Source organism: Bombus affinis, chromosome 1, assembly GCF_024516045.1.
Source record: "Bombus affinis isolate iyBomAffi1 chromosome 1, iyBomAffi1.2, whole genome shotgun sequence".
NCBI classification, from domain to species: Eukaryota; Metazoa; Arthropoda; class Insecta; order Hymenoptera; family Apidae; genus Bombus; species Bombus affinis.
In genome coordinates this window covers 12,544,929-12,565,016 of record NC_066344.1, presented here as the reverse complement: position 1 = coordinate 12,565,016, position 20,088 = coordinate 12,544,929, and the positions used below count along the sequence as shown (strand labels likewise).

The 20,088-nt window shown below is 47.4% G+C and overlaps 2 protein-coding genes across 8 annotated transcripts in view; both read right to left on the bottom strand.

Moving 5' to 3' along the window:
* Positions 1–20,088, bottom strand: part of LOC126921174 (serine/threonine-protein phosphatase 4 regulatory subunit 1-like) — a 147,789-nt gene that overhangs the window by 68,885 nt on the left and 58,816 nt on the right. For 2 of the 7 annotated variants that reach the window (XM_050732507.1, XM_050732541.1), the window contains exon 2: positions 12,747–12,796. The exons of the other annotated variants lie outside the window; for them this stretch is intronic. In XM_050732507.1, the coding sequence (XP_050588464.1) occupies positions 12,747–12,796 (50 nt within the window). The remainder of the gene's footprint in view (positions 1–12,746; positions 12,797–20,088) is intronic. 7 annotated transcript variants of the gene reach the window in all.
* LOC126921427 (uncharacterized) overlaps positions 1–20,088 on the bottom strand; it is a 98,950-nt gene that overhangs the window by 49,995 nt on the left and 28,867 nt on the right. The window lies entirely within an intron of this gene.

Here is a 20,088-nt window from a genome sequence, read left to right as displayed (position 1 = left end):
TGTCCACCAACCCCGCGGCCTGCCAGAGCCGGACCTACGGTACCGCTTATCCCTGTTCCTCGGATGATCGTTCGATGGCACAGTTCGCTTCTACAAACGCTATCGCTGTTTCGCGGAAAATTGTCTCAGTCGTCGATTCAAATACGATTAGATACGTCGTCTCGAACATGCCGCGTAAATTTAGATATTTCATCATTTTATCGTTGAATTCTTGGAATACGGAGATTCGACTTGGTTTTCATTAGCGCAAGCATTTCGCGTTTACATACGACAGCAAAAACGAATAATATATCGTTTATCGCTAAGATGCCAACGAAGATACGCGTTTAATTTCAACGTCAAAGGATCAAATATTTTCAATGTAAAATTTCGTAAAACATGGACAATGTAATTTATCGTGTTCCTCGCCTGTAACCTTCGTACGTAATTTGAGTTCGTACAAATTAAAGGTTTACCGATCCTTTCAGCTACTTACGACACTTCAGCCGTATATCGTAATGGAAGTCAACGTCCAGATAAGCGAGAGATTCGTTTCCTTTCGGCCTTCGTTTCTACGAGTTCGCTTAATCGAGTAGCAAACTAAAATTTCATTCAAATCAAGCGTCGTACTATCGTAAAATAAAAACGTTCGATGCTAGCGACAAAAATGAGCCAGGTTTCATCCGGCAAGGGTCAACACGAGTTCCGAGGTTATTAGTCTTGCGAGTTCAAACGAAGAGATTGGGATTCACGGTCGAGTAGATTCCGCGTGACTCGTACGAACTCGTCGGAGAGATCGTTAGCCGACTGGTCATTGCTGGTCTAATATGTTAATATACGTGTCGAGGTTACCCGAGGCAGACTAAGCGTCGCCTGCCTGGACACTCAGGTGCTTTTACTCTTCCAAGCCGCCTTTCTTCTTCCTTTTATTTTCCCCTCCTCGTCATTTTTTTCGTTCCCTTCTTTTTCCGTCGAGGATAAACAAGCGTACCGCTACATATGCCGCTGCCACGACGCAGAACCGTCCGATCGTCAATTATCACGGACGAGGTATTAGTCGAGGGCAAAGGAACCCGTTTACCTTGTCAATGTACAGGATATTCGACGTGGACCAGTGTGGATGAAATCTACGACGCAATTTAGCGAAAAGACCACAGTGTGTCTGAACTAAGAAAAGCACACGATCGTTTTCAGAACTCGAGTTATAATTGGCTGTAATAAAACGATGATGTGAAAAATTTTTAAGATTGGAATTTACGAAACAAACGAATAGACGAAGAGAAGAAGGAAGAAAGGAAGAGACGAAGAAAGGAAGGAAGGAACGGAGGCGGATGGCCTCCCCTCTTTGTGTGTTACCCGATGAAAATCGTGAAGTCAACGACGCCGTTGTCGTGACAGGATCATCGGGGCCACAAGGCCCCGTCGTATTTTAGAGATAAAAGGAGAGAGGGGCCAGAGAGCGTAAAACCGCCTCTCATCATCGGCATCTCACGGTCGTTAGAAGCGTATCATAACATGGTGTATAACTAGGGGTAGATTCGACGGAACGAAGCCCCGTGTTTCACCTTCGGGGCCCCCGAGGCGATACAACACAATAAGGCCCCGAAGCTCGGCGATCCTGGCTAAGATACCAACAGGGCCAGACTTCGTTCGATCTCTCTTCGTGTTTCGTTTTCTCTCCCTCCATCGCGTTTCAGCCAGCATCTCCTCTTCGTTCCACCGTCTCTTCACTTCATATTCCCTTCTTCTCTCTTTGTCTCTCGTTTCTTTTCATTTTATTTTTCCATGCACGGTGTGGCTCTCCTTTTTCTCTCTCCTCGTCGAAGAAGCAGCACAGAACCTCTTACGGCTTCTACTCTTTGGTCGTGCCGCCGCTTCGTAGCCCTTTATCTTCACCTTCCAATCGGCCTCGTCGTTTCTCTCCCTCTCGCCCTCTGCGTCCCCCAACTCCTTCTTCCCTCCCCCCTTTTTTTATTTCACTCTCTCCTCTGTCTTTTCGTCTCAACCCCGGGCAACTGCTCTCTCACCACACACTACCATCACCGAGAGAGAGGTACCCTCCGCGCGCGCTGCGTTAACACTCCGCGGGCCATGCACAGGCTCGCGGCCAAATTTTCTCTGGCATTCGCACGGGCGCGGCGGCCACGCGTCGCGGATCACTAACGACGATGATTACCGCCGCGAGAGATGGCCATGTCCGTTGCATTCCCGTGGACGTACCGTCATCACCGCTACGAAACGATAAATTGGTGTACAGGTCGAAACAGAGACTTGTAGAAGAAAAGGTAATCATGTTTTTAAAGCAAAACGAGGGAAGAAGAAGAAGAAGAAACGGAAGAAGCTTACACGCGGAACGTAGCTGCGGATGTTGCGTTCTGGACTTTAGCTGATCGCTACCATGACTACGACACATCTCGTACAAGTCGAAACAAGGACTTACGAAAGCGTAGGTAACCGCGTTTTTAACCCAAAAAGATAAAAGAGGAAGAGGTTGCTCGTTCAAGAGAGTTCATCGTGCGTTCGTCTTCTCGTTCGTTTCCTTTTACATTCCTAATATAACCAACGACGAAGATTTATCTCTCTATCGGATGAAATCCAAACGGAGAAATATTTGATTCCGTAGCCCTCTCGTGCCTGGAATCTCAAAGGTCTCGCGGATCCCCAGGAATTCGTTTGGTCTGTGCGCAGTGAAAGCAAGAAAGTTCTTTCTCCCTGTTTGCCAGGCTCTCCTCTCTTTGCTCGTGTCTGTCCTCTATCCTTCCTCTTTCGATGTTGGGACGACTCGCGAGAGAGAGAGAGAGAGAGAGAGAGAGAGAGAGAGAGAGAGAAGGACGAAGGCTCTCTTAATCGATACTGTTTTCTTCGAAGGAGATTGCGCGTTCGCCGAAGGTTAGACGCCGGCCGGCGTAGGAGCGCCGCGACGCGACGACCGATACCTTTTTCCTTTTCGCAACGAGCTTTCGACCCTATGTTCTGCGTCTCTCTTCGCATACTACGCTATTCTCCTCCTCGTTATTTTTCTCACTCTCTAGCTGCCGGCTCCTCCCTTGACGAAGGTCAAGACACACGAAATCTCCATTTGCCCGAGGTCGTAGCGCGGCACCTTCGAATTTCGTTGGCGGACCTTCCGAGAATCGACGAGACCGAGTCCATCGCGCTAGTCCTCCTTCGATCGAACAACGAGCACGAACACCGTTGCCTCTCGGATTTCTCACTTTTTTATGACCGACCTTCGCGTATATCGCTAACGAGGTGGTCTTGTGACAACTGTACGAGTAGGTGGTCGAGCTTCTGCCAGCTCGAGTCTACGCTCACAGTCTTAGGACAAATCTCTGTTCCATGATTTTTCGAACGTTGCTCGTTGCTTGACAAATGAAACGTTGCTTTAGAATTCATCGATCAATCGATCAAGTGGAATAGTAGATAACGAAGACGGAAATCGTTTTTATTTAACGAACGTATGTTCGATATCGTTTTATTTCGAAGCGGAGAGGATGTTTGGAAGCGCTTGGTTTAAGCGCCTGACTTCGGGCAACCCGCCATGCACCGGCGTCTGACGAGTAGCGGTCGCCAGCTCCGTTCTTGGAAGGATAATTGCGATTAATGTGAGAAATTATTAATTGTAGTAAGTAAGGAATAGTTTTTTAAACAATACTACGAAGAACGATGGTAAATGCTCTCGTCTAACAATAACACTAACTCCGAACTCCCGCGTATCTCAATCGCATCTCTTTCACGCGCAGTCAACTTCGTACATTGTTAGCCTACATCGGCATTCCTCGAATCTATTCTCACTCATCGATACCTTGAAATAAATATGTATCGCTTTATTATCATTTCGTTAAAATCGTAAGCAACTCGTTCGTGTATTAGAGATGTCTAGAGCCCACAGGGGCCTAATTTCGCGGTGTCTAAACTTTCGATCGACCCACACCTCCGAGACAGTCAGAACAAGGATCAAAGACTATTTAATCGATGGAATTCTCTCGTTTCGTTCCGATGTTTCCTGGATATCCGTCCATCCATAGAGTGTGCGAGATACGTATCGCGGATCTCGATAGAAGCTGATAACGCGAGAACACGAGCTCGCGGCTCGGTTTCGTGAGAAATCTTTGCGTTCTCCACCGGCAGACGGTAACTCTCACGCGGATGAATAAATTGTTTCGTATTCGAGTTTTTCTCACGTAGCGGAGGCATACCGGCGTACGCGATCGTCGAAAACCGGCCGCCACGACGAGAACGAGACGAATCGTCCGCATACATATGAGGAATCGACAATGAGTTTCCGAGAAACGCGGACTTCAACATAAATTTCCGAGAGCCTTCGTTCCATTTCGACGACTTTCTCCGTACCCTTCTTATTCCTGCCCCCTTTGGCCATTCATTCGTCCAACATCGTATTATCGGCTCTCTCTTTTCTTTCTTTTCCTGTCTTTCGGCTAGCCAATAGAACACACACACGTATAGAAAGTTATGTGCTGGAAAAATGTCCCACGACGTCTTTTTTCTTTTTCCCAGGACTCGGTGCATGCTTTATAGCATAACGCATTTTTTCCCGAAAAGACCTACCCCAAGGTTCCTGGAATCGATGGGCCCCTCGAGTACGCTCGTCCCTTTTCCTTCCAACGGCCCTTTTCTCGTTTCTCCAGCGTTCTTCGCCGTTTCCTCCTTGCCTATCTCTCGTTGCATTCGAGGGAGAAACACCAGACACGTTTTCAGAAGAAATTTTTTCCCATTGCTTAAATCTTTCTTCGCGTATGGTGGAAAAGTCAAGGATTAAAAAAATAGGGAAAGAAATATGTACTTGGCCAAGCAGAGTGGTTTTACTTTCTTAGGAAACAGAGGATGGATCGTGTTCCACAGTTCGAAGAATTCGAAAGCCATAGATTCGTGTCCTTTCTTTTTCATTTCCTTCGAACAGCTTCTTACACTTGTACGAACGCTATGCGATAAGATGAATTATATTGCTAGATATGACAAACGATGGAAGCTGAAGATTCATACAGATTGGTCGAATTATCTGAATTCGGACGATATAACGTCAAGTAATTTGAAGCTTGAAAAGATACGAAGACGAAGAAAAATTTGAAGAACGCGACAAACTTGTCTCTTTATTTGACTTTTCCAGCTTCGAAACTTCCTAACTTCAAAAATATCGCTTGCCACGGTATGAAAATATTATTTATAATATTATTAATTATAATTATAATAAAATAGTATTCCTGATCTTTTTTCTACGTATTTCAAGTTAACTTCACACTGGTAAAGTGTTGAGGTTATTCGATAGAGGAACGCGTGGAACAATTTGTAATAGAAATATATATTGAAGTAAGTATAATTATAAATTACAGGTGTAGTGTATGCTAATTCAGATTCTCACTCTAACACTGTTACATTACAATAAAAGGAAGCACCACGTTGGTACATTTATAACAAAGGACAATACGATAAATTAACCTTGGTATATAACTATAGTTGAAAGTGATACCAAACAGCAATAAAAGTCTATTTATAGCTCTTTTGTTTCTAACCTTGTAACCCAAAACAACATTCATATTCAACTGTTTTGATAGATTTTCCATTGTAGAAATACCGATATTCGTCCACCCGCCGAAACTTGTGCGCAATGGATCGTTCGATTCCTTTGACATCGTTGGCGAAGGGAAGATGGAGATCCACTTTCAAGGGTAAAACTCGCCGATCCGTAGTACCGGTAAAATTCCCACGCATCGTTCCGTTCGTGCTGCTTGTGTGCCGCGCCAGGGTAAGAGGGTAGTCATAATATTTAAGATAATCCTAGGCAGGAAGGTAAAGCCGTCTCCGTGTTTCTCAACGGCTGCTCGTCTCTCTCTCTCTCTCTCTGCTCTCTCGAACGTGTCTCTCGCACGTTCCACAGGAGAGAAACAGGGGAATTTATGGTCGGGAATTAATGGCATCGCGCGCGAGCGCAGCGGCGTGGCCCGAGAAAAATTTCGTCGGGACGCGCTTCATCGTCCCGGCTAAATTGTTCGAGGCGCAAATTGCGGCGTAAATTTGACGCACGGCTACTAAACTCGCCGATTTAGAAGCTGTCCATTTTCCCCCCTTTTTTATCCCTCGCTTCGCTCCTTTTCCACCGGTCGATTCGAGTCGCCACTCGTTAAACTTCTGGTCTCGGGAGAAATAAAGGAAACGAGGAAAGATCGCGGCTCTCTGATTTTCTGTGTATGCCTATTTCTTTTTTTTTTTTTTTTTTGCTTCTTTCTTCTGGTTTTTGGTGGCGGAGAGAATACTCGTACAAAAGACACACGGACGAGCGTGGTCGACTCGGCGCCTGCATTTACATTTTCGAAAGGAGCATCCGCCTTTCCGAGAACCGGCACAGGTCACGCGGCGCTCCTATTCCACGCTGTCGATGTATCTGCTTTCCGAAAAAATCCTCCGATGTTTCTTCTCCTGTGTCGTTTCAGGAGCCTTTCTTTCAAGATCCGCGTTACGCTCCAAAACGGATTTACAACTCTCGAATCCATTAAAGTAGGTATACGTTTTTCATAAATACAGAAAGCCGTAGCCCTAACAAATGGCGCGAAAGAGAAGATTGTTCGTAAATTTTATTCGTTGATATCGTAACGTATGCAGCGAAACATAAATTACAATGTACAATTAGTGGAGTCTGAAGGTGTGTACCGGCGAATATAGAGTTCTTGCGGTTCGTGGGTCGCGCGATCGCAGATTGGATTGCGCGTAGGAAAGTGAGTCTCGCGAGAGGACACGATGGCGCGAAAGGAAGCAGACAGCGAGCACGAGGTAGAAGTGGAACGTTTCGAGGTATCCTCGGAAGAAATTCCAAGCCCAGTTTGGGCCTGCAAAAGCCAAGAAACCGCGCGCTCGCGCGCCCCCACGTTTCGGAGCGGCGCTCTGCCCTCTTTCCCTCCTTCTCGCGCTCCGCTTTCCGCTTCTTCTTGTCGCGCCTCCGCGCCTAAGGCTTGCCTCTATCGGCAAGGCTGCGATTGGTCCGTGGGCCCAGTCATTCACAGAAAACACAGAATGCAGACGGTCACGTGACTCGTGGTGGTCCAGGGGACCCCGAAGAAGAGAGAGGAAGAGGGCCGAGGGGGTGGTGCGCTCGCTATGGCGCCAGGCGGTTCACCGCCTTTACCATTCCCCTTTCGCCCCCTCTTACACCAGGCCAGAGGGGGATGCAAGTTGAAGCATCGACGCAGGTTTCCCCAGCGATGTCGACGAACCTTCGTCGAACGAAACAGCCTACACGTCTCGTTGTTCCTGTTGGGAATTTTTGGTCCAGGCAACAGGTGCCATTTTTAACTCTACTTGATCGACACGAGACAGCGAGCGATTCTTTGCTCCTTACCGTACAAAGAAAGAGAAATACTCGATAATTTTGAAATTTCAATATTCGATAACAGTCGCTCTCTCTCTTTCTCTCTCTCTCTCTGTCGTATGTGAAAAATTTTAGAAACAAAAAAATAAAATAGAGATAACACGTCAAAGATCTCGAAGACAAGCGTATTTACAGGCAAGGAGGGAAAACGAAAATAAGATAATTCCGTGGCAGATTACCGAAACCTGGAACAGAGATAAAGAAAGCAAAGAAAAAAGAAGCCAGGGACGACAAGAAACAAACGTTCGTTCGCGAGATCGTTCGTAGCCATCGCGTAGAAAAGAACCGACCGGGGTGGTTCTCACCCCCTCGTGCGTTTCGGGCACTGTGTCGGTGGCCCGATTCTCGGAAGGACCTCATTTGTTGCTCAGTGCTATATATCTCATTCGGGAGCCTCTGCTCGTATATCCTTCTCTTTCTCTTTTCCCTTTCTCTGTTGTTGCCCAGCCCGGGACAGAGAGAACCTCTCGAGATGCTGGGAATAAGTGCATGCTTTTACGAAAACGGACTCCGTTTGCCAGCGGCCCACTGTCGATGTATGCGTGGAGTCGGTGTTCCAACACCGATCGCCCCCTTCGTTCCTTTTCGTTTCGTACCGATACAGGCCACGGTCAACGACGCGCGAGAGGGTCGAACGCGTGTTTTTTTCCTTTCCTTTTCTTTCTTTTTTTTTTCTTCTTTTCTTTACCCTCGAAAAATCTGAGCGTGAGAACGCAGATAAAAGTGTCGAAGGAACCGTGATAAAGCAGCGGATGCCTTTGCCGTTAATCGTACGAAAGGTGCACCGTTGATTGCTTCCCTGCTGCTAGGGGCACCATTTCAAAAGACGACAAACTTGTGGTGATTTTTGGATGTTCTTTTTGTGAACGACGCCGAAAATTCCGAGACACTGCTTGATCGAGCGAACCTGAAGTTTCCTGAAGAGAATGTTTAAAACGATGAAGGATAAGATCGATACTTGGTTCTTTGCTGTTATAACAGTTAGAGTACCGATATTGCGATGGTTTTATTGCATCAATCAAGCTAACCAAAATGACATGTTACTCGTATGTCGCTACAAAGAACATTGATTTTAGTATAATTATTGAAAAATGCAGACACAAGCGACGAGTATAAAAATCAAAGAATGACACGGAAAATGGACATTCGATCGTTTTCAGCGAAGTATTTTTCGCTAAGACGTTTTCCTTTACTTCTTCTCATTGACACGATTAGGCGATTAGAGTGCGAAAATTCGGTCGGTAAACCAATTAAAATTATAATCAACTCATCCCAGGAACTTCGCTTTTGTCAAAGTTTTGTTCCTTCTTACGCCTTGGCGACATCGTACAGCATGGGAACCGCTGGTTTGAATAAACACAGACTTCACGTTCGCCACCAGCGGAATTTCTACTCGCAGCGGAGAGCGTTAGGTAACTGGTCTGACTAATTCCGTTTCAATTTCTCCGAGTATCGGTGTTTAATCAAGCACCTTTCGGGGCCCATGATCCCGTAGCAAACAGAGTAGACCGGAAACGTTCCTCTAATCGGTACACTGTCCAAGAATATACACAGGTACGTAAAATCATGAGACACGCATAGAGTGAAAAAGAATAGAATTCGAGGAGTGTACGAGAGGACGAAAACGAGTGAAGCGATGAAAACGGCTCACGGTCGAATCAGCTTCGATTCAGGGAATAGCTTTATGCATAGAGGAGAGTCCTTGGTCCGTCCATAGAAGAACGTCACGGAATTAAGAGGAAGAGGCTGGTAGAAACCAAGGAGGAAGAAGAAGAACGTTGCCGGCGCAGAATTCAAAGGACTAGGTGAGCGAGGTAAACAAAATATTCCTACAGGTCGGTGTATGCCACACAGAAACCTGTAGCGACTTCTTACGTGTGTGTCTCGTCACATACATGTGAGAGAGGAAAGAAGACGAATAACAGGGTGAGGCGAAGAATCGTAAGAAGAAGACGAAGAGGACGAAGAAGAACGAAGGTGTTTAGAGAAGGGAGAGCCCTCGGTAAGGGCGAGGAGTCGGACGAGAAGAGAAGCAACTACGAAGGCATTCGGTGGCGCCGCGCTCGCGTCCAACCGAGCGACCAAGCGAACGGCCGAGCGAGTGAAAAGGGCGAGAAGGTAGCGCGCAGAGGGTGAGGAGCACGAGGAGAGGAGGCAGTGCACGCGGTTGAAAGGTGGGAGACTCTTTCTCGGTCCCGGGAGAGGTAAAGGGCCCCAAAGATGGGCCCTGGTGGCGCGATAGTGACGATCAACGCTGGTGGTGGTTACGGTGGTAGTGGTGGTGGTGGTGGTGGTGGTGGTGGTGGTGGTGGTGGTGGTGGTGGTGGAGGAGGTGGTGGTGATGGTGGTGGTGGTAATGGTGGTGGTGGTGATAGTGGTGGTGGCGGCAATGGTGGTGCTAGTGATGTTAGTGATGCTGTTGTTCCTGCCGCTGGTAGTAGTGGTGACGGCACACAAGGGTAGAGAGACGAAGGTGGGAGAGGGAAAAAGAGGGAAGGCGGAGGCAGAGGTGAGAGGGAAAGGGCGGGGGTCGTGGAATGCGGCCGTGGTCCCGGTATATACGCGCCAGTCGGCTATGCCAGGGTATTTGTGTATTTATGTGGAACACAGGAGAACCTCGACGATGGGAAAGACAGAGAAGTCGTGACGTTCTCTCTCGGACGAGAGAAGAGGACGGAGGAGAGCCAATGGCCAGCCAAGGTGTGCTGCCCTTTTGGTACGAGGGAGTGAGTAGGTAGGTACCCGAGCACCCGGCTATGCAGTAAGAACACCAGGAACCAAACGACAACCACCGTCCCACCACCTACCGCACTTCTATCCTTCTCTCTCCTCCTTTTCTCGTTCCGAGGTTCCTCGAAATTCCATCGCGGAGTTCCACGTCCCGCGTGGAACGTCCGGAAAGGTGCTCCGTTCGTGGAACTTGAGGGATCACCGTCCCTTGGCACACGCTCTTCGATCGACCGATAGATCGGTTACGTTGTTCGTTATCGTGCTAGGACTTTTCGATGGGTAAATCGCAACGAAGGCTTGCATGTATCTCTGCGTAGCTAGCTAACGTTTGAAAATTTCGAAACACGTTCTTCTAGTTTCACCCGGTTTACTCTCGGTTTACGTGGCGAATTATTTTCGTTCAACTAGCTGGAAACACAGAAGGAGCACGCGGTGGAATTTTTCCCGCCTTCTTCCCTGATCTTTCCTCTCTTGTTACCAGGAACGACGGACGCGACACGAGTGGCCGGCACGTGAGAGAATGTCGTCAATGCGATGTGGCAGCGGTTTCAAGAGGCAGCGCGGAGGCCAAGGGCCGCGAGAGGAGGAGGAACGAACGAAACAGGGAGGGAAATGCCTGACTTGGAAGCATCGTGGGCACACTGGACGCGCTCGAGTACGAATCTCGAATACCGACCGGCGAAGCAATCGCAGGGACTGCAGCCCCGGTATTCGAACCACGTGGCCATCCACTAACTACGACCTGACTCGCACGCTCGCGATCGCGTTGACAGAACGTCCAAAGGGTCAACGTATCACCGAGAATCGCGACTTTCTTCCCATACCGAAACGCTTGTAATTTGGCAATTGTTGCATCGGTAGGATGCAAATCGGACGGTCCATTGGTATGCCGCGACCGGTGTGCGAAAGTCAAGTCTCTCGGCCAGAGTTTCTTCCTTCTGTCTTATCTCGAAAGGTCTTGCGAACGAGCGCATTCCTCTGAAATTGGAGCCCGTTACGAGGGAAAAAAAATACGATCTGCCGGCGAATTCTCGGATCACCGTTTCTTCCCATCTTAACAGAGTTTCGTGCGTTCCGTTTCGGGCGAAGTCAATTAACGGATGTTGGACGCGATTTAAGCGAAAACCACGAAGGCTGCATCAGACGCTAAATCGACTCGCGACACCACGAACAACCACGGTGCATCGAATGATGCTGAAATTCACAAAAAATCCATCGCAGTATCGAGACTACCTTTTTCCTTCTGTTCGATCGAACACACACCGCCCCTTTGACAGATTCCAAAATCCCGGTGTCGCGCGTCTCTACAAAAAGAGAACAGAGGAAGCGTCGTTTTTCTCCCTTTCCCCTGGCAATCAGCGGTTCGACGACGCAACGTACACGCGCGCACGTCGCGACGTACACCCACTCGTAGGTCCTAACGTTCGCTACGCAACGCACGCACACACGCTTAGAAAGAAGCACGCCGCCCTCTTCGTCTTCGGATGGGTACGGGCGGCCAGAGATCGCGCGCTGTCGAGCCTCGCAGCATCTCAGGCGGTCCAGTGGCGTCGCTGCCCTCCCCACCCCCCCGCGACAGCTACAGTTTTTCGGTGGTGGGATAGCGCGTGTACAGTGTATGTACACTCGTGATCCTCGCTGGAACGGGTATATGTGTGAGCACGCTGGGGTATTAGGTGTACGAGGCCGCACGCGCGCGCCTGTATGCCCGACAGAGGGCAACAGAAGGGCGAGAAGCGAGGAGCGAAGGGGGAGGCGTCGCGCCGTGGGAACCGAGGAAAACGTTTCCCGCATACCACCCCTCCCTTCGGGCTCTCCCGCCCCCTCCAAGTGCCAACACATCCACGCACCATCTACGTACGTACACACATAGGTACGCGCGCGTGTCCGAAGCGGGGCACACTAAGAAGGTACGCGAGACGAACGTGGGACCACGTGACCGGCCCGTAACTTCACAGCATACACTCCTCTCTTTTTCTCTCGTTCTCTCTCTCTCTTTCTCTCCTTCTCCCCGTTCAATCCACATCGCCTTCTCCGCACACAGTTCGCCCTATCTTTCTCTCGACCTCTTTCTTTCTCTCCAAGCAACACGCACACATACACACATACGCGCACACACTAGTCTCTTTCCCTTCCTTTATCTTTGTCGCTCTTGAAAACGCGCTCTCGCGACGCTCGCACTCTCTCCCTCCCCCTTCTTCTTCCTACGATCCTTATTCGAACGACGACGCAGTTGCGCGTACCTACCGCGGGAGCAACTGCGTCGTAGGCTTCTCCCGAGAAAGAGATCCGTGTATTCGCATCGCTTCCTTGTCCGGCGAACGCCATGACACCGAGAGAGAGAGACCGCAACGGCCCGACTGACCCGAGACGCTGATCTACATACGCGACTACTCTGCCAAAGAATGTCGAAGAAATCGTGAAACCACACCGGCGTGTATACGCTGCCAGGAGGAAAAGAGAGGGAAAGAATGTGTCACGCTTTGCGTCACAGGCGCACCGCGCATACCGCTTTTCTACCGACCAGTGTTGGTTCCCGTTTTTACCTTTTTTTCTTTTTTTTTTCTTTCTGCTCTTTTCGTTTTTTCTCTAGTTTTTCTTTGCCAGTTAGGTGGTAAAAGAGTTTGTAAATGAAGCAGTCGGTAAGAACACTTACCGGAAATGGTGAAATCGCGTGCAGCGTGGATAGAGCTTAACTGGACTTACCTGAAATCAGAGAAAATGATTATTATTGAGTGCAATTATAAGCTATTACGAGATACAGCTACCATGAGAGTATTAGCTTCGTAATTTGAATTTAAATTTGTAACCCGAAGCTTGATATTTCGATTCCGCGGTAATAATTTAGACGCGATGCACGACGCTCGAAATGCATGATAGATGCACTGTCCAATTTGTATTTACCACTTGCAATCTTTTTCTCTAAATTTCAATTTTATCGTAGTTACGTATCTAAGTACGAAGCGTAATATGTCGAAGCGCAAAGTAACGGGTTACTTACTTAGTTGCAATGTACTATATATAGCATACTATAAATTATACAATATATCGATAGTTGTGCGACCAACAGTTGGTAAAGTAATCTTTTTAATCGCGCAGGACAAAATATTAAAAAAGGCAAAGTGCGATGACATAAATACCTATAGTATCCTATCTGTCGATACGCGTTTCAGTTATAGGACGCAGTGAAATTTATAGAGAACGCTAGCCTAAATTTCGATATGCCTTGCGGACACAGTTGGATCCCAGCGTTTGATATCACCAATATCTGGCTGGGCAGTGCGATTCAACCGCAAAAGGTCAATCGTTGTCCTAACGATAAACGAACCGTACACACATATATTCCAGCGTATACTATAATTTATTTGGTCGATGAACCGCGTAATTGCGTTGAACAGGCTGCGATTAAAAATAGGTCGATACGATTAATAAGTTATAAATTACTGGCAATTTTGTTTATTTCCAAATCCCCTATGACAAAGGATCAGCGACGTTCATCTTATAAAATGTTCCCAAGGTTCTAAAACATTAAACCTCCATAGACAAGATCGAAATGTCGTTTATTAGAGTTTGTATTGCTATTGAAAACTCTTTTAAATTTTTTAAAAGCCTAGGACAGTATGAGAGTATTAATTTCGAATAAAAATCATCAAACTCTTCCCGTGTCAAAAAATATTAGCCCCACAAAAAGACCCGAATATTGAAAAAGCAAGTTCATTCTACTACATTTTTATAAAATACTCGGCTACTCGAGAGCATGATGAAGTTATTCCAGGAGATTATCCTTCATTCGAGCCGTACATTAACGATTTTGCATCCCTTCACGGGCGTCCCGTGGACGGTTGCACAGGTAGAAGCCGAAAAGAATCGGAGAACCGGGCACAGGTACGGAACGACGTAAACGAGGAGATGGGCACAAGTACCAGGTAGGTACGCGTCGAACGTGGAAATTTGAGACTGACACGAGCAAATGAAACGCGGGGGCCCGAGGCCGGAAAGCCATAGAGAGTACACGTTCCCTTTTCTTCTCTTTTTCTACTCTTTCTCTTTCTTTCTGCCTGGTGTCTCGTGAAACTCGATTATTTTGTACGAAGCGAAGGCGGGATTCGCGCTTCTGTACCGGTTTCGAGTCGGACGCTTCGCAAGTCGCGCCGCTACGGTTCGGCGTGTTAATTAATCTCGTTAAGGCTCCAACTGACAGTCGCGTCCAACTAAGAGACGAGCCATGTTCGACAGTAGCTCCTAGCCGATCAACTTTTACGCTCTAAACCGAAGGGCCCGTGATTTGTTTCATTCGTTTCGCATTTTCACTTATATTCCCGTGCAATCAAAATACCACGGCTATGTTCGAAGCTGTGATATTTCAAATTTTTGCATAAACTTTAACGAAAGATCGAGAGAATGACGAATTTTGTGATATTCTTACTAGAAAATAAGACAATTATTCGAAGAAATATAGAAATAATTGCTTACACTGAGGTCGACTTCATACTTTGCCGACTGCCCTAACAAACATCAAGTATTCTTCGATATCGTATTTTGTCAGTGTTATAATTCTGTATATTTCAAGTGCATATACATATGCTCAAAAAAAACAAAAAAAAAAAAACAAAAAAAAAAAAGAAAGAAAATAAGCAGAATCGAAACGATCGATACCAACGAACACAACGCGCGTATAGTTCGCGCGCGAAAATGATAACGTACGGGGGAGGCTTGGACCGCGGGATCAAGTGAATTCGTCCGATTTGGATCACTTACAAGAGCGTATCTCTCTGCCTGCCAGCTAGATATGGGATTTCAGCTGGAAAGGTGAGAAAAGAAACTCGACGAACGAGGGAGGAGAAGTGGAGAAAAAACGGGGAGGAGAAAAAGAGAGGGTACGTTTGGAAGGACGGAAAGAGAGAGAGAAAATAGGAGATAGAAGGGGCAAAGGGGGATACAGTGAGAAGGACGCGGTCCAGATGAAAGAGGCCCAAGGGAGGTCGCCGCCCTTCCAGGAACCCTTATAAACTCGGACCTGATCTTCGTTGCACGCACACGCGTACTATCCACTAGAATAATTCTTGTATACAGTCAGAAACGAGCATAATATACAAACACGGATGTATATACATAAAAGGCACACCAGTTGAAAAAAGGACGGACACAAACACGAACACACGCGTCTCCCACTGCGTTTTTCGTAGATTCTTAGATTTTTTCCACGATAAGCGGAGCTTTCGTCTCCGCAGGTGCCGCGTGGGAAGCTACCCCGGGGCACATTCACACATGTGTGGCAAACCGCGAGCGAGACGAGAAAATTTTTGCGCTTTACCTTGAGGCCGGAGCGAAGAAAATTTGCCCGATCGTTTCACGCGTGCGCGCCAGCGCGTGATTACACGTTCCGGTGAAACGCGGCAGAATCGCGGGTACGTGGTTCCACGAAGGGGAATAAGAAGCTCGCGAAGCTTGGCAAGACTATAACGAGCGAGAACGAGCGAACGAGTTATTTTAATTACGAATATCGTATTCGTTGACGAGCATCCAGTTTATCGAGTTCCCTCCCTTTGTAACCAGCCTCATTGCGGCGAAGAAAAGATACGCGTGCGTGTAATTGTTTCTTCCTCTCGGAGCTTTCCATCCGGGAACGATATAATCGGATATTAAAGAAACTCGAGGGTAACAGATGTCTTTCCGCGGATACGCTTCTCAGGGCATCGTCGCGTAATTAGAATCCGGTGGGGCAAAGGGAAAAAATGAATTTCGCGAAAGAGAATTTAAATTACAAGCGTGGCGATGACAGGTATTCCGCGAGAGAAACAGAAACGGGTGGCTGCGGAAAGAAAGAGAGAAACGTTTCTTGTCTCGACGTGGCAACCTGCGATTATTGTATTATAAACGGCGAAACGGGTAAGACGACCGACTACTCGGGGGGCGTGAGAGAGAAAGAGAGAGAGAGAGAGAGAGAGAGAGAGAGAGAGAGAGAGCAGAAAGGAGAACGAGAAATATAGTCGGACGAAACGAATTTTCGTAAAACGACTTTAAATCATGAAGCAAGGTCGAGCGGGAGCGCGAAGACCGCTTGGAAAACGCGCGCGGCGTCGAAAGCCGCGCTTCGCTCGTCATCGGACATGAGCAACGAGGAGTAAAGTAATCACCGACAAAATTGGTTGACGAGATAGTCAGATTGGCCGCTGGCCACTTGGCTGCTCGATTGTCCAGACACGCCCTCGGCGAAATGAAATTTGATTTTGTCGGGCAATTTCGCGCCCAAATCAACCACCCCTTACTGAGACAGAGGAAAGAGTGTCTCACGCCCGAATGCTGCTATACCGTTGCGCGAGGTACGAGCAGAGAGAGAGAGAGAGAGAGAGAGAGGGAGAGAAAAGAGTTAGAGAGAAGCATGGTGTAAATGCAGCCAACTAAAGGGAATGTTAGAAGGAGAAATGGGAGGAAAGAGACTAAGAGTAAGGAAGAGAGAGAAGAGGAGAGCCCCATAACCTTGTTAAGAGCCGCACCCTCGTGGTATTGGCCTCATTGAACGCTTAGAGGCATCTTTCCAAGTGTCGAGTGGTCTCTCAAAAGTTCAAAGGGTAGAAGGTGGGTAAGGGGTTCCGTGTGCATTCGGGGAACAACATTACGAACGATCGTCTTTCGGGCCTGTGAAAACCGTCTTTTACCCTCTCACGTCCCCGATAGGGTATGAATGCCGTGGCACCGCGAGAGGTCCTCATTTTCTCTGTACGATGTCTTAGCGAGAAGAGGGAGAGGGAGAAGTGGAGAGGGGAGAAGGAGGAAGGGAGGGAGAGAGAGAAAGAGAGAGCCGATAATCAACGTTCCCTTTCTCGCGGTCGCGAACTGGAAAAACTCTGTGAAATACTAAGAACGGAGTGGAACAAGGGGACAGAAAGAGAAAGAAGGAGAAAGAGAGAGAGAGAGAGAGAGAGAGAGAGAGAGAGAGAGAAGAAAAAATGTCCACGGGGAACAGCCGCGGCGCAAACAATCTTGATTACACGAAAATGTTCGGTGATTCGATTACAGTGAGTGTACTTACGCGAGGAGACGCGCGCGCTTCGCACTATATAGTCCGTGTAATTCAATTTCTTTAAAGTAATTACTTGTTGCTTCTACCCGTGGAAGTTAGTTTCCGGTTGAAAATCAATGGCGCATCCACGCCGGCAGCTTTCTCATTATGCGCTGAAAGCGTCTCTGCGAACGCGATCGATTAAGGTGGCATCCGACTGTCGAGGCAAGAACACGCGACATTTCACGGGACGGTTCGTGTTTCTCCTTCGAGAGCTGTCCGATCGACGGTATACGTGTATCCCAATTTCTCGATATCTCGCGTGTAATCGTTCAACGTCGTGTTTCGTTTCGTTTGGTTTCGTTTTGGCATCGACACGGCAGAAGAAAATAATTTCGAGAACCGTAGAGAGTCGTTAAAGTGCGAGGAGGAGGAACGGTCGGTAAGGTAAACGGTAAAGTCAGAGCCGCCATTGATACGCAGACGTTATGAACGCACGAACACGCGCTGCAGCCTGGAAACCAAGTTTACGGCCTTCTTGCCGACTTCCTTTCGTAAATACCACGTTGTTTCTAATGGAGAAACGGAAAACCAGTACGAAATATCGTAGATAACCGTGCCAAGGACAGAGTGATTTGTGTCGATTATTTGTGGAGTATGACGAGAAGTAGGTACGTGTTGTTTCTCCACGCCATCTTGCCGTTCGGTTTCATATTTAATCTACATTCTAAAACCGGCTAACAACGTCTAACGTTTGTAAATTACGAAATACAGTTGGCCAAAGATACGATCGAGATCATTTTTGTCGGGGTTAATAGAAAAATATTTATCTAATTTTCCTTTCAACAATCCTCACTTGTATTAGAACAGAATATGATATAGTATCGATAGGCGAATTTTTTTATAAAATCGACGTACTAACTGAAACCTTTGAAAAGTCAAAAGGCAAACCAAGTAAACCTGATAAAGTAAAGCAACTATATGACAAGATGAAAAACCAAAGACAGCAACGAGGAAACGCTAGCCTTTATAATATCGTCTAGTCAGCCGAGCAGATATTTTCGACCAGACTTCGTAGAATCGTCCAGTTTCTCAACGAATTTACGGCGCCATCGTTCATTCCATGGTTACTCGGGCGCGACTACTGGCTGGCTAGTCGATCGTGCAACCGTGTATATCTCTAACAAAGAGTAGGTACTTATAATAACAGAAAGATCATTCGATGAAACGATCTCGAAGAAGACTCGTCGAACAAAGTTGTAGCTCTAACGAATCTCTAAGCGCGTTACGAGCTGTTTCCCTTATTTGTCTTTATCCGCGGACGCGGTTGCCATACTCGAGCGAGCGTGCAAAATTCTGCGCTCTTAAAATAACTTGGTACAAAAGAAGCCGTCGTAGAAGACGTAGACGTATCTCAGTCTTTGCCAGGGAAAATGCGCTGCCAGCGTATTCCGTATGAATCGGAGGATCGCAACAGAACCTGAATACATAGTCGCACGCAATCGGACAATGACGTATACGGTATGCTGCTTTCTCTCTCTCTGTAGAGCTGTTTCGCCTACAGTCGTCACACTGCAGGCGGATTTGCATCGGCTACCGGATGTTTACAATCTGCCACTTGACGGCGACCCGCCGCGCTGTCCGTTACGCACATCGCGGCGCGTTTATCGTATAAATTTTTCGAGCTGGTGATTTCAATCGGAACCATCGTTCCTCCGCCACGAGCAACGCGTCTGTTAAAGATTTGGTTCGGTAAAGGACGAACGACTCTTTCTTACGCGCTTTTGCGACTTTTTCGAATTCGTAAGAAATTTATTTCGAGCACGTTTTATTTTCACACGTGCGTAGAGAGATTCGTGCAGAGATGTAAAGAAATCAAGAGAAGACTAGCGATTGGATGACAGAGAAGAGACTCTGCTTGATCCATTCGTCTACACGACTTCGGATTTCATTCCATCCATCTCGATCTCGCGCGCAATTATGATCGTAGCGAATTATTGAACAAAAATTTACAAATCTTTTCAGCTTCCCACAATACATGTATACGTAATTTTTCGACAATTTTTACCTATCGTAAGCACGACCACCTTTTTGTCTACATCTTCGCATAATCTAACGTTACTGAAACGCTCGTACAAAATTCTCTCGTCTCTGCATAGATCGCGACTGCATTCTCGCGAAGCGATCATCGTGAATCTTTGAGTGAAAAGTCGTCGACGTGAGAAAGAAAAACTCGATCTCGCACGCCCCACCCTGTACACCATCCTACATTTTCGTAATCACGCTGACAGAGCTTTTAGAGTAACGATCGCGGGCGAGGGTTGCGAACGGGTTCAACGAACCCTTGTTTCTGAATTGCGGCGCCATAGCGACCCCTAAATCACGGCTGGCCATGGCGAATCGCCGCTATCGGTACTCTATCTTTCGTACAGGCCATGGAGGCGGGCTGCGTGCACGCATCGCATTTTGCATCCACGCGTGTGTAACCGGTCGCGCGGACATGATACTGTATGTGCGTGCAGTTGCGTGCCTGGCACGGACTGCGGGAGCGGACCACGCACTCTTTTCGATAGTCGCACACCAAAACAAACCCCCGTGAGTCTGCCGGCAGACTCTGTGATCGCCTGTACACGCCTACCCCGTTAGTTTGTCTCCGACTCGTGCTTATCGGTCAAATTTCTCATATCCTTGCGTTCTTCATCCTTGTCGCTTCATTTTCTAGGTGTGTGCGCAACGAATTTCGGATGTTGAAAAATTTGAAATGTACAATGGCGACGTAATTTGAAGTTTCGTTAGAGCAACTCTTTCGGTGGTGGATACACCGAATGAATCGGATGTGGATGATTGGAACGATCTTTGTCAAGCAGCAGACTTTTATTCGTCTTTCAAGATATTGCGACGCGATCCTGCATCATAGGTACACGTTTGTAATGCCCAAAGGAGGTCGATAATTCGAATAATAATTCAGTTTTCTGCGAGAATGTAGTTTTCTGAG